The sequence below is a fragment of the Centroberyx affinis genome, unplaced genomic scaffold (genome assembly GCF_046629955.1).
Source record: "Centroberyx affinis isolate AG114_WGS23_722 - 3 ecotype Tasmania unplaced genomic scaffold, CSIRO-AGI_Caff_v1 ptg003599l_1, whole genome shotgun sequence".
NCBI classification, from domain to species: Eukaryota; Metazoa; Chordata; class Actinopteri; order Beryciformes; family Berycidae; genus Centroberyx; species Centroberyx affinis.
In genome coordinates, this window is record NW_027281519.1 from 201,647 (window position 1) to 216,816 (window position 15,170).

Below are 15,170 nucleotides of genomic sequence, written 5' to 3' on the forward strand. Positions count from 1 at the left end.
TCGATACAGAACTTTACCAGTAATGTTACAACATCTTGGGCAGTGAAATTGGCAGAAACCATTTACCCGCATTTAGACACCGGCTCCTTTTCTCACATGATGCCGTGTCGTTACATTTACGGAACAGGCTGCATGTGTGAAAGGGGCTAATGCGTGTGCACCGGACACCACATCTACTGATTCAGAGCATTCGGGTAAGCACTATCACCTATAATCAGACAGGAGCATGGTTAGTATCTCCATCTGATGAGGGAGCTAAGCAAAGTTTCAGTGACATGTCAGCTAACTGTTGTTTCATTGCTCAGTCATGATGGCATCCAATGATTAGTTAACTGTCTGGTGAAACTCTGCCTTGCACCTTCCAAAGTTCAGGACAATTCAACTCTGAGTCTGCAGGTGGGCGGGTGTGTGTGTGAAGAGCACGAACACGACAGTTTAACGGGATCAAGCCCACTTGACGGTCCGCCAGCCAGACTGCTTGTGCCTCCCCACTGGCCTCTCACTGAAAATGAATGATCTCTGGGCGGCTATCGCATTCCGTCCAAAATGGCCATAAGTCAGAGAGAACTTAATTTACGTTTCCAAAGGGCAAGTAAATGAAGTGCTCCACCACAGTTCTCTACAGTTACGGCAGTGTTTCCCCGACAATTTCTTCCTTTGTGCGCATGTGTTTCACAGTGGTTCGCAGGTTTATCTGTGACTGGATTCTGTGCGCGCGCACACACACACACATACACACACACACACACACACACACCTGTGTACTGAGGCCATGACTAAGATCCTAAATTTAAAGAACTGACTACAAAAATGTATTTTAGTGTCGGAGTTTATTCTTGTACTGACACTCAAAATAAATAAGTAATGAGCCACTGAAATAGAATATAAAGAACAAACAAGTCCCTTAAGAGAAAAACTTTTTCCATGGCAGAGACTGCACTCAAATGAGCATTTAATCTTTCAGGGTTTTTAAGCAAGTAGTTAAGCAAGCTCATCTGAAAATTTAAATGAAAATGATGACTATGTTTTTTCACAACACCCTGATCAGCGATATGAACCTAGCCAGATGATTAGAGAGCATAGTTAGCTCTCTTGTTCGCTGATAATCTCTCCCTTTATGTTTCAGGCGAGCTACTTTGTAACTTTTCCTCAGCTGTTCTCACACACCAGCTGATTTCCCACCGTTCGTGCGGACCAGTTCCATCAAAATGAGGCATTCAACACGCAGCTAAGGTAAGAATCAGACGGGAGCAACAAAGAATATAAGAAGAGATTCTGACAACAGCCCCTGAAACATCTGTTCAATATATTCAACACTGGTGGATACCAAGCAATGTTTGCTACATCTTTGAGAAATTGATGTGAACTCATTCTCATCCCACCACAGTTGCAGTGTAAGGAACAAGCATGTACAGCACTGCGGTTTTCAACATCTCTGCTGTCAGATTACCCCAGATTGAATCAATTTAACACAAAGCACGGTGCGCTATGTTTGGCTATAATCATCATAATAATTCTGATGCTTGATGTTTTTAAATGAGCAAAAACCTTTCATTTTTGTCAGCAGGAGATGACGTTCAAAGTGAAAGCAAATGAAACACGGCCAGTGTAAATCCAGCTATGGTTCAGTTTCATGTCTTGTATGAACAATGGCTTTCAAATGAACAATTTTCTGCAGATTCTAGGGTAGATGAATGGTTTAAATTGGGCCTACAAATGAATGTGGGCTGGTAATAATGTAGGTAGGTTTCAAACAACCTCATGTGAACCAATGCGCCATTTGCCCTGAGTAGCCTATGTTTGCAAAACTCATGCTCTCATAGCAGCTGTGCAAGAGATTCAGCACCGGTGCTGCCCTATGTATGGGAAACACTGGTTAGCGTTTGACTCAGCCACATCCTACATGTGAAATCTGAAGCATGTACATTTACAAAATCTGTTAAATTCACTGTCACAGCTTTCATTTTACCCATCTCCATACAGACCAGAATTTAATCTGGTCATACTGGCTTCAACCACTGTATCAACTCCTGCTACATAAATTGAAAATATTTTCTAAAGAGTAGCTGGCTCAGAGTAAAGTCTTAAACCATTTCGCCAGCAGCCAGGATATTTTGAGAATACTGTATTTTAAAACAGTGCAGTACTTCCAAATGACAAATTATAAATAAATAGAACCAAGACCAGATGAGTTACTTTTAGACTAATGTGCTTAAGCGAAATATGGAAGTCACAGCAGCCACACATGCTAACCGCTCAATATGAATATCACTGTGGAATCCATGTATCCATGTGCTAGATGCAAGGATGACATTCATTTCAAGGACTTTATGTGGAAACCAAATGACTTTCTACTGAACTTTAGATTATTCCACGGGTCATACAGGCAGTGAACCTTTACCATTCCTCGCTAGCATGAAATCTGCACTACAGGCAGCAAACCAGTCTATATATAGACTGGGGTGGGCTCACTGCAGGCAAGCACACACATGCAAACACATTTCCATGATAATTCTCTTTTTTTCAATTTAGATACCATCATAGGTTATTCACACCAGACGCTCCAATAACTTCACTCTCCCGCATCCTCCATCATTTTGTTGTTTTGGATACATATACAGAGCATAACCTACCAGTATACAAAGTTAAATATGATCCCAAAGCCAAAAGGATACAGGCTGCACTCAACGGGCCTATAAAGACTGACTGTTCCCTGACCACAGAGTAACCTATAATTGGGGGTCCAATATCAGCCTGCCTAAAAACACAACTTACAATATACATGTTTCAAAATAGTAAGTGGTCTGGTAGGGCAGGGCCAGACTGGGCAGAGTAAGGTGGAGCCTCAGTCAGTACTGGATGTTACTGTGGCCACATGAAATTACTCTTACACATGTAATATGGATGCTATGTTGTAAACATAATTTGAATTGACAGGATTTACGTAAGAATTTCAGTTCACTGGTATAGACTTTAACCACTGTACTGTAACATTTTATTTTTGGCCACTCTACAATAACAACTCATATTACACTGTTAGCTACAGATCAGTGTTACCACCATATACCACAGTGTAACCAATGAAACAAAAATCATTAGGTCAATAGTGTCAAAAAATGAAGGACCTTCAAATCATATAATTTGGTAAATAGCTTATCAAGTACAGAGTGACACCCTTTTCTATAAGACTTCCTCAGGGTTAAGGAATCTGAAAATTAATGTATGGGGAATATAGAGATATCTTTTCTATTATTCTAAAATGCTTTTTGACATATGAAATAGCCATGTTGCAGGTATCACCTTTTAAATTGAGGTCATTTTGAAGCAGTAAGCCACTGAAAAAACAGAGGGTAGCCTATAGGTCATATTTTCTGTGCTATCTCTGGGGTGCAATAATATTTTAATGCAACATTTCTGTAAAACTAGGAAAATTTTAAGCGGTTACGATTATAGGTAGAGATGTATGAGACACACACATATACACATAAAAGACCACATTAATGTAATTTTGTAAAAATCCTCTTGTGTTAGCCTTGTTAGCCTAAGAAATTACCTACAAGTTACCATTACCCCACTTATGCTAGCTTGCCTTGATAACCCTCTATCTGGTCTCTTCTTTTCTTTTTCTCTGACTCTGTTTAGGCCTACGCCAGGTTACTGTTCAAAAGTCAAACAAGACACCCGTCCATTTGAGCGGAGCACTGAAAAAAAGGCCAGATAAGAGAGGATGGAGAGAGCCTGTGTGAACCATCTACATTCTACCCTTCCCCCTCCTGAACAGTAGCAGATGACAATAGCTCCTAAACCAGGGCACGCCAGACATCCTGACAAAGGCAGGCTCCTCCCAAGCTTGCTGAGTCTCTGTGCCCAAATAAACATAGCCACAGGGAGAGGGCAAGAGTCGGGGATGTGGTCCTTGCCATGACCAGACTAACAGCAAAATGAGCCTCACTGCCCAGGACCACGACATTCTGCAAGCAAGCAACCCATATAGCGCACACCGGGCAAGGCGACTCTCTCGACACAGCACAACACTCAATCATATTCTGCCTAATTAGGGCTGCAACGAAAGGGAACGGTTTCATGTATTCAAAATAATTTACTAAACTAAAAACCTCCAAAACTGAAAATCCCAAAAATCCACCTTGATGTACATCACCACGATGGCATAATGTGAATGCTATTTTGCTCGTACTCACATGTAGGCAGGCGAAAGAGGTGAGGACCTGGATGTCTTAAGCACTGGCACTGGGAATTTCCAGCTGACAGGAGAACCGCTTTTCCATTTTAATGGCATGTTGTTGTCACCAGAACGGTGCTAGAGCAATACCATCAGCAAAGAGCATTTCCATGAAAAGGCTTCCAATGCGGGCTTCCATCCCACTCTGCCCACACCATTTAAGGGGGAGGGAGAGCAGCAGCAGCAGCAGCAGCGGTGGTGGCTATAGAAATACACTGGTAGAGGCAGTGCAGGCTACAGACAGGGTTGTGACATTAGCGGCAGCACTGAGAAGCCAATAGATTGTATCCGCTGTGACTGCTTGCCCTGCTGCATTCACAGTCGTCTCCTGGTGGGAGGGGGAAGAAGCCCTCCCTTCCCGTCACCCTTTCAGGGTTCATGAATAGCCCAGTAGCTCAGCAACAGTGCCACCTTGTTAAAGGAGTGGTGATTGCAGCACTGGGTTTGCCATCAAAAGAAGTAGAGGGGAGAGGGAGGAGTGAGATAAAGAGAAAAATCATTGCAAACAACAAAACAAAGGTATGAATACAACAGCATTGTACAACCTTTGAAGAGCTGTGACCAAAATAGCATTCATATAGTGCAAAACAATACATCAGGAAGGCCATGAGGGATTCTAACCTATTTCATTCAAATAAGATAAACATGAAAAGCATTTTTTAAATGTATACTATTTAAATACTACCAATCTTGGAAACTTCAACCACCCTCACAGCAGTGTGATGAAGTCAGCAGCCTTGTGACAGTAAAATAAAACGTTTCCAGTGGATAATGTCAGAGGTTTCAAAAGAATGGCAAGGAAATGAATACATAAATTACCCCCAACTGTTTTGCATATTAACTTCAGTACATCCTTCCTTTTACATTTAATTTGTCTGTATAATTTCTTGCAATTTTATACTTAAATGGCCTTGAAACTTCAAACTGTTGTTTGAATTATATTCCATGTAGGAAAATGTCAATAAAAATGTTCACAGGTGACAGATGATTTTTTTTTTCTTATGGGCAGAGATTATCTGTGTGATAAAGGCAACAAGGATGGAAGGATTAAGGGAAATTAAAGAGGACTAACAGATGAGTAGGCATCACACTGTGCCTCATGCGAGAACAGGAAAAACAGGAGAATATTCATATCTTATTGGAAACACAATTTGCTATGCCAATGTGGCTTGCCCCAATTTTATCAAATCAATTTGAGTATTTGGATTATTGTGCAACAGATTAAAAAATAGCCACTTCTGATGGACTCCATTAATCCAGGAAAATACAAGGTCATGTAAGGTAAAGCATTAGGTTATGTTAAAGGGGGTCTTAACACCATATTGACACCAATAGGCTTATATACAGGCTAATGCACCATTTAGTCATTATGTTAGGCCTACATTCTTAGATTAAAAGGGATTTTCCTTTTGACCAGCTAAGTGTGTGCATTAACATTCATTTTCTTTACCCACTTGGAATAAGTGAGCACAAAACAAGAGGCACTTGAGCTGCCTAATGTCCCACCATAATCACCACATATTAAAACATAACAAGTTATGCTTATAAGGTAATTAATTATTGTAATTGATGCATTAATTAGCTAATATTTCTATCTCAACATATTTGTCTTCTCATAACACATTGGCAGTAGTAATATGAACTCTGCATCTTACAGCATTAAGGAGTTACAGTTTCAAGAGAACCTTTTTTTCCTCATTAATATGCAAATGTATGCAGCAAAGTGCTCCAAAATCTACTCAGACCATCTGCCCTATAGGGGGAACCTGTGGTTAAGTATGAAGTTTCTATCATCTATTGTTGAGTTATTGTCTTCACAAGAATGCATCTACACACAGGCAGACACACACACCATGACGACATAATGTCCCACATGTACCATGGTGGCAGGACATAAAAAAAAAATCTCAAGATGAAATATAAGGTTGCCAACAACCTGCCACACCAGTTTCGACCATTGTTACTGTGCCTATATGCAATGTCTTGCGTGATGTTAATTTACGGGTTTCTCCATGTCTTCTGCTGGGCCTGACAAAAAAAATGTAGGGGGAACCCTGGATTTATTAATAAACAATTACTTTATTAATAACTAGCAACCATAATGTGGTATTTGAATAGAAAACGGAACATAAAAGTTATCACGGCACTGAATATGATACTAGAATGTATTTGATACATTCTGAAATACAAGATAAACATACAGGCCCGACACCAACTTTTAGAAGTGGTTGCCAGGCTCGGCTCAGCAACCAGGCATCAGCTTTTGGTTGCCGAAATTGATAATATAATATAATATATATAATATATAATATTGCAAATGGATTGTATTTGGAATGACTACAGTCCTATGATTTGACTTTGATTATACCAAGTCATTGTGGGAGCCACACGTAATTGTTCAGCCCAGTCGAAGGGAGTGATATTTTTTCACAACACATTTCTGTCCTCTCCTACAAACCCAACCTCACCCCAAACAACACAACAATGTCCACATTACTGTACTTCACTTAGTCTCCCATCATCAAACTTTAGCTGCATAGTTTTCTCTCCTCTCACATTATGTAAATATATAAGTAAACATCTGCCTTGATCAGGCTCAACGAGGATGTTTAAGGAGTAGGATTTAAGAACAAGTAACTCTCCTCTAATATTTTTAGGATGATCCTAAAGAACAAACTGTTGTGAGAGACCCGAATCATGGACACAACCAAGTTTTCGCTCTACAACATCCGCTGAATCAGCCCCTCCCTCAGCAGGTACTCAGCCCCTCTCTTTTTCCAAGCTAGTTACCTGCCATCTGGACAGCTGCCAAAGCACTCTCTTCAGCCACTACAGCTCATCCAAAATTCTCCTGCCCACCTCGTCTTCAGCGTCCCCAAACTCCCATGTCACCCCTCTCCTGCATTCCCTTAACTGGCTGCCTGCGGTTGTTCGCATCAATATCACAACTGCAGAGCTGGTTTATAAGGCTACTGGGGAAACTGCATCACTTTACATGTAGACCCTGTCCCTGCCTTCTGCTACGACCTGCTGCTTGGCTTTCTTCTTTGTACACACACACCAGCATCTCCTTCTTTCACTGAAAACCCATCTTGTTTAAAAAAAAAAAAAAAAAGACATCTAACATTTCAGCCTCGCTTTTATTTCTTCACCTACTCAACCACCTACTTAACTTCAATCCTCGCTCTCCTTACTATTGGTTGCTTATAGTGCCAACAATCCAGGAATTTAGGTTCACTCTATTGTTGCACTCTCAAGTGGCTCTGGATAAGAGCGGCAGCTAAATGTCTAAAATGTCAAATGAAGTTCTGCAACTACCAGGGTTTTAACATTCCTTTCCTCTCAGTCTTACTCAATAGCTCCATGTACAGATGTATCAGAGCAGCATTTGATGAAGTAAAGGCTTCTTTCCCAATTTAAATTTGAGCTGGACAAAACTTCAAATGTGATGATCATGCCACCTAATCGTATTTTTCATTTCATACCTTTTCAACATAACTTCAAAATAATTGATATTGAATTGCAAACAGGAATTCATCGGAAAGTCATCAGCTCTGCGCAAATCACAAGGAGAACTTATTTTGAAACTATTTTGAATAGTGAACAGCAAATTTCAACGAAAGGAGACGAGTTTGCAGCTCTGACTCTAACCCACTGAACAGCAAAGGTCATACAAGGTCATTCATTGTATCCAACTAGATGAATAATGAAAGGAAATGAACTGAGGGAGAATTGATGTAATGGAGCTTTATTTTTCTTTCACTCATTCAAACTGGCCAGCAGGTTGTCCTAAGAAGCAGCACAGATATTGAAAGCATATTCAGCAGCGAGCCTGTGGACAGTCATCTGCATAGATTATGGTACTCCACATTGAAAATGGTGTCCAGACAAACTGTAAGCAACTGTCAATCCAGTTGGTGTAGAGTCTCTTCCACCTCCACAAAGCCACAACACTGTCCATCAGGAGAGGGGAATCTTTCACCAACAGATTGGACACAGGCAGGAAGTACCAGGGAAGTTCCTCTCTCCAGTCTTTCACCATGAAGGCACAATTCCAGGAAGAGTCTGTATGCAGCCAAGCGGTATTGGCTACAGTAAGAGGTAAAACAGAGGAACAAAGTTAGTGACCATATAAATTCATCTGTGCTCCACACTAATTTTTAAGCCACAGACGCAGACTAAGCTTTTAACTGGCTGGCAGTTGTGTCCTGAACTATGTAGTTGAATGCATGATGGCCAGCTCTTATTTCCTGGTGTAGCTTTCTTGAAGTTGTGAAAAAACATGAACTGAAATGATCAGCCTGCTGGATAGAAGAATATGTAGTTGTACTAAATGGGCAGTAGGCTAAATCAAATGCATTAGCTAGCTTTGATGATTCAAATAAATATGTCAAAATGTTAGCAATATCAATATGTTATATATTAATTAATATCAGCTCACTGTAAAAGCTGTTGTAATCCAGTTGGTAGTTAGCCCATCAAAGCCTTTTTCTGCATTTTGAATTGCAATTTATTTTAGTTTGCACTATAAATTGCACAATTACACTGTATAACATCCCATACAAGCCAGCCAATTTATTTCTGGGCATGTATCATTGCGGCACAAATTCTAAATCAATGGGCCTCATTCAAAAAACATGCATATGATCAGATTTGATCTTAAAATGTACTTATAAACGTTTCCACGGACACGGCAGCATTTTCTTTCCTGAATTTGTTCTTTGACACAATCAAAGTCTATGTGTTTGGGAGATAGGCTGAAGAGGTTTCTACTTAGAAAATTTTATTGTTTAGCCGCAGTCACTTTAAGTAGTTACAGACCTCATTAACAACAAAATGTGTATCAATGCATTTATTGGCATAAATAGGCTACTGATAACCAATTAACAAAGCTATGAACAAATTCATAGCCATAATGGGCAATTATATTCAGTTGGAAACAGATGTTTAACTTACTGATCAAAGTGATTCATTATGATTTAAAGACCCATGAGCGTACAGCAAACCCCAACATTTGCCGTTATTGCAACAGCCTTGAGTAGAGATTGAGTGAATGGCTCATGATGCATTTTAGACTACCTATGGCAATTCTCCTAGATCTCTGCAACATCCATGGAGCCACAGCTGAGCAGGAGAACATGTAGGAGAACATGCCTGCCTGGCCACTGGACAGGTCCAAAGGCAGATAGGTGACCAGGCCGGCATATCACAGCCATCTATCAGCCGCAAAGATGGTATCATTAAGCTGGCACCATAATATATCAAATTCCCATATTCTGCAGTCGAACAGACTCAAATAAAAAGAGATTTCCATGCTATTGGTGCCTGCCAAACACTATCAGAGCAATAGACTGCACATGTATGTATCAAAGAATCGTCTCCATAAGTCTATGCTTATTTAAATTCATTCCTCCTAAATGTGGTTTCCCGCTGGACAGGAGGGACCCACGACTTGAAGTCAGTGTCCAACTCCACTGATGACTGAACAACTGACAGCACAGTCTCTCCTATTATTCCTCTAATTCTTTCAACAGCGCCCTGCCCTCTGCCTGTAGCTAATAAACTGCACCTATTTTGAGCTATACGCTTTTTAGATTCTAAGTCAAACCATGTATTTTTTATTTTTATTTATTGTATCCAAGGTGTGTGTCTCTGATGTTACAGCATCAGTAATTTCTTGCCATGCTTTTTTTTCTCGGTTGCTGTGACTCCACTGCTTACTCTTTTAAAAAATAAATTTCTTTTTTCACTCACTCCTGACAATAATGTTTTTTCTTTTCTTAGTAGGCACTTTTCCCAATAATAAAAGTGAGAGGAATTTACAAAAAGTTTTATGAATGAGGCCCAGTATGTTTATATCTATGTGGTGATGTGGATTTGAAAGCTGGCAGAGAACAAATCACAACCTATATCATGATTGTGATTTGGCTAACGTGTAGTTGCTCTAGGCTACAGCTGCGTTAGTAGTGATTTTTAAATAGCACAAAACACTGTGTAACCATGGTGAGCATTTCACATACAAACTATAATAGACAAGATTTATATTAACCACAACAACAAAACACATTGGTGTCCTAGTGAGAAAATATTTGGTTATTTGTACTTACTCGACTGTCATTGTTCCTCCCGGCCCTGCAGGTCTGGGTCTCCTACGCCAGTTTAACTTGGGGATCTCGAAAAATGTGTCCAAGACGGCTCTCTTCACATGTGGTTCAAAACTTTGATGTGATGCGAGACAGACTTTTCCAACTTGATCCTTTTCTTCATCTGTCACTGGTGCCAAACGAAACCGAGCACCGTCCCATTCATTACAACAGACACTTCCTATCTCCATTGGCATTGTAGAGAAAGTTGCCACATAAACTTGCTTGTCCCTTCACTTGAGGTGACCCAGGAGCAGCAGTGGAAGTCTCTGCTTCTTCTCCTCCCGTCTTTCCTCCAGCTCTTCTGCAGTGTACTCAGGCCCAAACCCATAACCCTCTAAAGCCAATTCATGAAGTTTGACAAATGTAGTGTCGTCCAGTGTATCATCTTCTCTCACACTGGAAGCCATTTATTCTTGAATAGTGGCTAAAGTTAGCTAGCTGTAGAGGGACTAGAAGCTCAGGCTATTAATGTACTTCTCCTTGAGTCTTTCTGCACCAAGGCCTGTGGTCAATGGTCCTCTGAGACGGCCCCCCTTAGGTCGGGGAGCAGAAAATTCGAATCCTCCACCTGTTGTAACTCTTCCCCAACAGTGAGAGGCAAGAGGACCACGCCATTTTGATGTCAACCTCTTCCAAATCTAGATACCGCAATTATGAGAATTTCACACAGAGAGCGCATTGTCCTGTCACCTAGACATATTCAGTCAAAACTCAATCTGTTAAATGAGCTAAATCTTACTTTGTGGTTGAATTTCTCTTTAAAAGGGTGAATTTGCATAATAATTAATATTGTTCCATAATCACAGATTGAATGCTATTACCATGGCCAAACGGCCAGTGCCGTGGATGCCCCGGAGTGTGGCCGTAATGCCCCTTCTAAAATTAACTATCCACATGGCCAGTTTGGCATGCCCCGTTTTGAACTGGCCGTTGTGCCCTTAAAGGAAAGTTGCGGATTTCCTCATTTAAAACTATATGCGACGCAACAAATAAACAAACTCACGTTTCCCAGTGTCTCCGTCATCACATCTGTAATTTGTAGCTACAGAAAATAACCTGGGTTACACTTAGCCTATGTTATCGTATGTTACTTGACATGTAACTAACTTCTAACTAACTAACTGCAGTCTGAGCCATTTTACATATGTGCTGTATCACACTGCAGCACTTAATTTTTCTATTAGGATATTTATTTTGTTGAGGAAAAAGGACTGAAAAAAGGATTTTAATAACCATTGGTTTTGGCCTTGGTGCCCTACATTTTGGCCGCGATGCCCCAATAAATTTGTATTTATCAAAGGCCAAAGTGGCCTTGCCCTAAAAATGACTTAAAGGAATAGTTCACCCAAAAATGAAAATTCTGTCATCATCTACTCACCCTCATGCCAAATGAAACACAGGTGAAATTTGTTAGTCCATATAACACACAGGGAGGTTGCCAGCACTTGGTAGCAGCCTTCTCCAAAACAACTGAAGTCAATGGGGACCTGTTCTTTCTCTCTCTAGAGTTCCAAAACAAAAACAGCCAAACAATCACACTGTGAATAGAAAGACCTATACACCATCATTTTAAAATCAATCAGCTGTAGTTAAGATTTGCACTAAATTATGGTGTAAATACTGATCTTTTTGGAACTCTGAAGAACTGGTCCCCACTGACTTCAGTTGTTTTGGAGAAGGTTGCTACAGAATTGTGCTGGCAACCTCCCTGTGTGTTATATGGACAAACTTCACCTGTGTTTCAACTGGCATGAGGGTGAGTAGATGATGACAGAATTTTCATTTTTGGGTGAACTATTCCTTTAATTCCAGGCCTGATGTAGCATTTTAATATCTTTGTATCGCCCAGGCCTATTAAGGTGATAAGACACTTTGGTAAGACACTCTCATTTTTAGCGCACATACCTCTGCAGGGGTTTAAGAATGGTCAAACACCAAAACTGTGTCAAGGGTTATCCTTTTCAACAAGTAATTTTGACTGTTTACAATTAGCCATATTGAGAGGTGGGGAAAAGAATCTTGAATGCCAGAGGTGACAGCGGATCCTCAGGGCAGCTAACATTGGAGGCTGAGAGCTCCTGAATTTCTGGGGAGGTAGGCTATGTGTGATGAAAAATGAAAATGTTCAATCTAAGTGAGATTTCACTACATGTGTTCACAGTGGCCAAAGAAAGGCGCGCACACAACACATTGCACAGTACCTGTCATGCAGTCCGATGGGCATTGTCTCCCCTCTGTGTGCAGGGTGCTCCATACCCTCTCCAAAACCACACCTCTAAAAACACAGAAGCGGAACATGCTGGTACTCGTGACATTTATAAGAAATATTTCATCCCAATAGCAATAAACCTTCTGAACCAGGAAAAAGAAGATAAAGACAATATGTAGTTTTGTTTTAACACTTGCAAACCAGTTTTACTGCCTGTCCTTTTTACAGCATTTTCATTTTACGTTTCACAGTCTGCATTATCATTTTAGTTTACTATGCTTCTATGCTTTCATTGAGGGGACTTTCACAAGCAATTAGACAGACATTTAACAGGTAGGCATTAGACAGTTAAGTTTTCTGAAGAAGTCTGCCAGTTCACACACAAAATATTGTTTGTAAATATAAATATAAACATTCATTTTCTGCAATACTCCATATAATTTTAACTGATGAAGTTTAAAAATTGCCTCACAATAATATTGGCACCCTAACCCTTCATTAACTATTACAACATAATAATAGCAATAATAAAAATTAGTAAGGGACTAATTAGTTTCTTACATTACATCTTTACACAATTGTTATGTCCTGGTTTAATCAACTGCTCGCACCAACACACTACAATGCAGTGAATGGGCTTAGGCTTTTGCTTCGTAATCTACTAAAGCCTTCTTCTTTCAATACACACTCCAGTTAGTAAATCTCTAAAACCATAAACACACAAGTGAGTGGATGGCACATGGTTAACAACTATAGGATTGAACTCTAGCTTGCTTTGCACTTGTAAACTGTCTTTGCTTGTACACCTGAAGACATGAGATTCTGAATATGAAATGGAATACCTGCAAGTTGAAGCTGCCTAGTTAAAGGTTAGGCTGGGGGGATATAATCAGTTTATTTTAAAACAACATAAACTTCAACCACCAGTGTATGAATCAAGATTTTTTTCTTACATTTTCAGCCTGTGGTCTTGTATAGCTAAATGGGCGGAGTATGACACCACTGATAAGAGTCGGGGGTTTAATTCCTACTGGGGTCACCCATAATAAATATATTTACACTCATGTTGCTTAAAGCACTTGGAGTATAAAACGTCCACCAAAGGTTAACGGCTAGGCTTAAATTTAGGGATCTCCACTGTTCAAATCTGGCTGTTGCATCATATTTCTAACTTGTTGCTTTACACAGAACTAGGCTAATTGAAGTTAAAAATATCTCTCGTGTATGCTACCTAACACAGGGCATTTTGCCGAGTATTTGAACTTGAAAAGCTTAAAAATAGGTGTATTTTTTCATTAATCGCGACCTCGTGTTTAACGAACGACAGGGAACACAGATCCACTTGATGACAACATTCTGTCTTTCTTACCGCTTACAATCTATATCAGTTAACTGCATGTCATGTACATTTAACAACACAGTACATGATTTTTGGTGCCACAACCCTGATGAGTGAGTTTGAGTTTCCAAGGCGCTCTATTGACAGGCGCGGTGCGTTCAGACAAACGAACTCAAGTGCTTTATAATTGTCCTTTTGTAGCCAAGTGCGATACACTTGGGTAGAAATTAAATCCACGGTGAAGTAGCTTGCTTGCTAGCAAACGCATTAGCCCTGCCATCAACAAACTAACGTGTCAGTATTTGTTAGCTAGGCTAGTCAACAGTATTGTCATGAGAGGCAGCGCTGTGAGACCGGGGCACAACTAATTTTCTGGCCATGTTGCGAACACTGTCGTGCCATCTTCAGTGGGAATAGGCTAAGGCTAACTAGCTAACCCTTTAATGTTAACATTGGCTAGCTTGAATAAGATGAGGACAATCGGCGTGATTGCTGTCATTTAGGTTACTCTGTTAACAAACGTACACTAGCTAGGTTAGGTTAACTAACGTCAGCGTAAAGGTTAGTGATGTTAACGTGAGTTACTTAGGTTAGTTATTAGTCTGGTTGGGTGGTTGGTTGGTTTGCCACCACCAACAAATGACTATGACTAGCTGTTAACGTTGTATTAGTTGATAACAATATATTATATACGATATTTCAATTGTTGTATGTATCTTGAATATACTCTGTAAACTTTTAAATAATTAAATCCATACCTTCAACTACGAGATAACGTTAACTAGCGTCCTTGTTTTCCTTCCAAACCCTCAAATCCACTTATGTCAGAGGAACCGCCTCCCTTCTAATATCCAATGGAATTCTTGCTTACTAGAAGCGCAGGAGCATCCAAACTTTTTATTGGTGGAAGAGTATGGCAATCTTTTCTCATTGGCTCAAAACTTCCGTTACTAAATAAAGTGATTCTAAAGAAGTACTGAGCCCTTCCAAACATGTGTAGGCTGGAACAAATGTTTGTATAGGCTACACTGCAACAAAAACGACAAACAATCATAATTTAAAGTGGGTCCATGAAAAGTCCAGATGTAGTAGGAAGCTACAGGCTCTCAATTACAAGAATAGCCTTTCACAGAGGACTCTTGGCTGTCTTTGCTGACAGCTTTGGCCCCTACTGACTTCTACTACCAAGCGACAGCCTATCACTGCTGCCTCAGAAAAAAAAAAGAGAAAGCAACT

At 40.1% G+C, this 15,170-nt stretch overlaps 1 protein-coding gene across 4 annotated transcripts in view; it reads right to left on the bottom strand.

The window, feature by feature from the left end:
- klhl13 (kelch-like family member 13) overlaps positions 1-14,744 on the bottom strand; it is a 47,380-nt gene extending 32,636 nt beyond the window's left edge. The window contains exons 1-2 of one of the 4 annotated variants that reach the window (XM_071540286.1): positions 14,693-14,744; positions 12,588-12,661 (exon numbers count right to left, since the gene is read on the bottom strand). In XM_071540286.1, coding sequence (XP_071396387.1) covers positions 12,588-12,640 — 53 coding nt within the window. In that variant the 5' untranslated portion in view covers positions 12,641-12,661; positions 14,693-14,744. Of the gene's footprint in view, positions 1-4,199; positions 4,314-12,575; positions 12,662-14,692 lie in introns of those variants that run through there. The other 3 variants (XM_071540285.1, XM_071540284.1, XM_071540282.1) reach the window with 3 other exon arrangements.
- Positions 14,745-15,170: the final 426 nt, after the last annotated feature.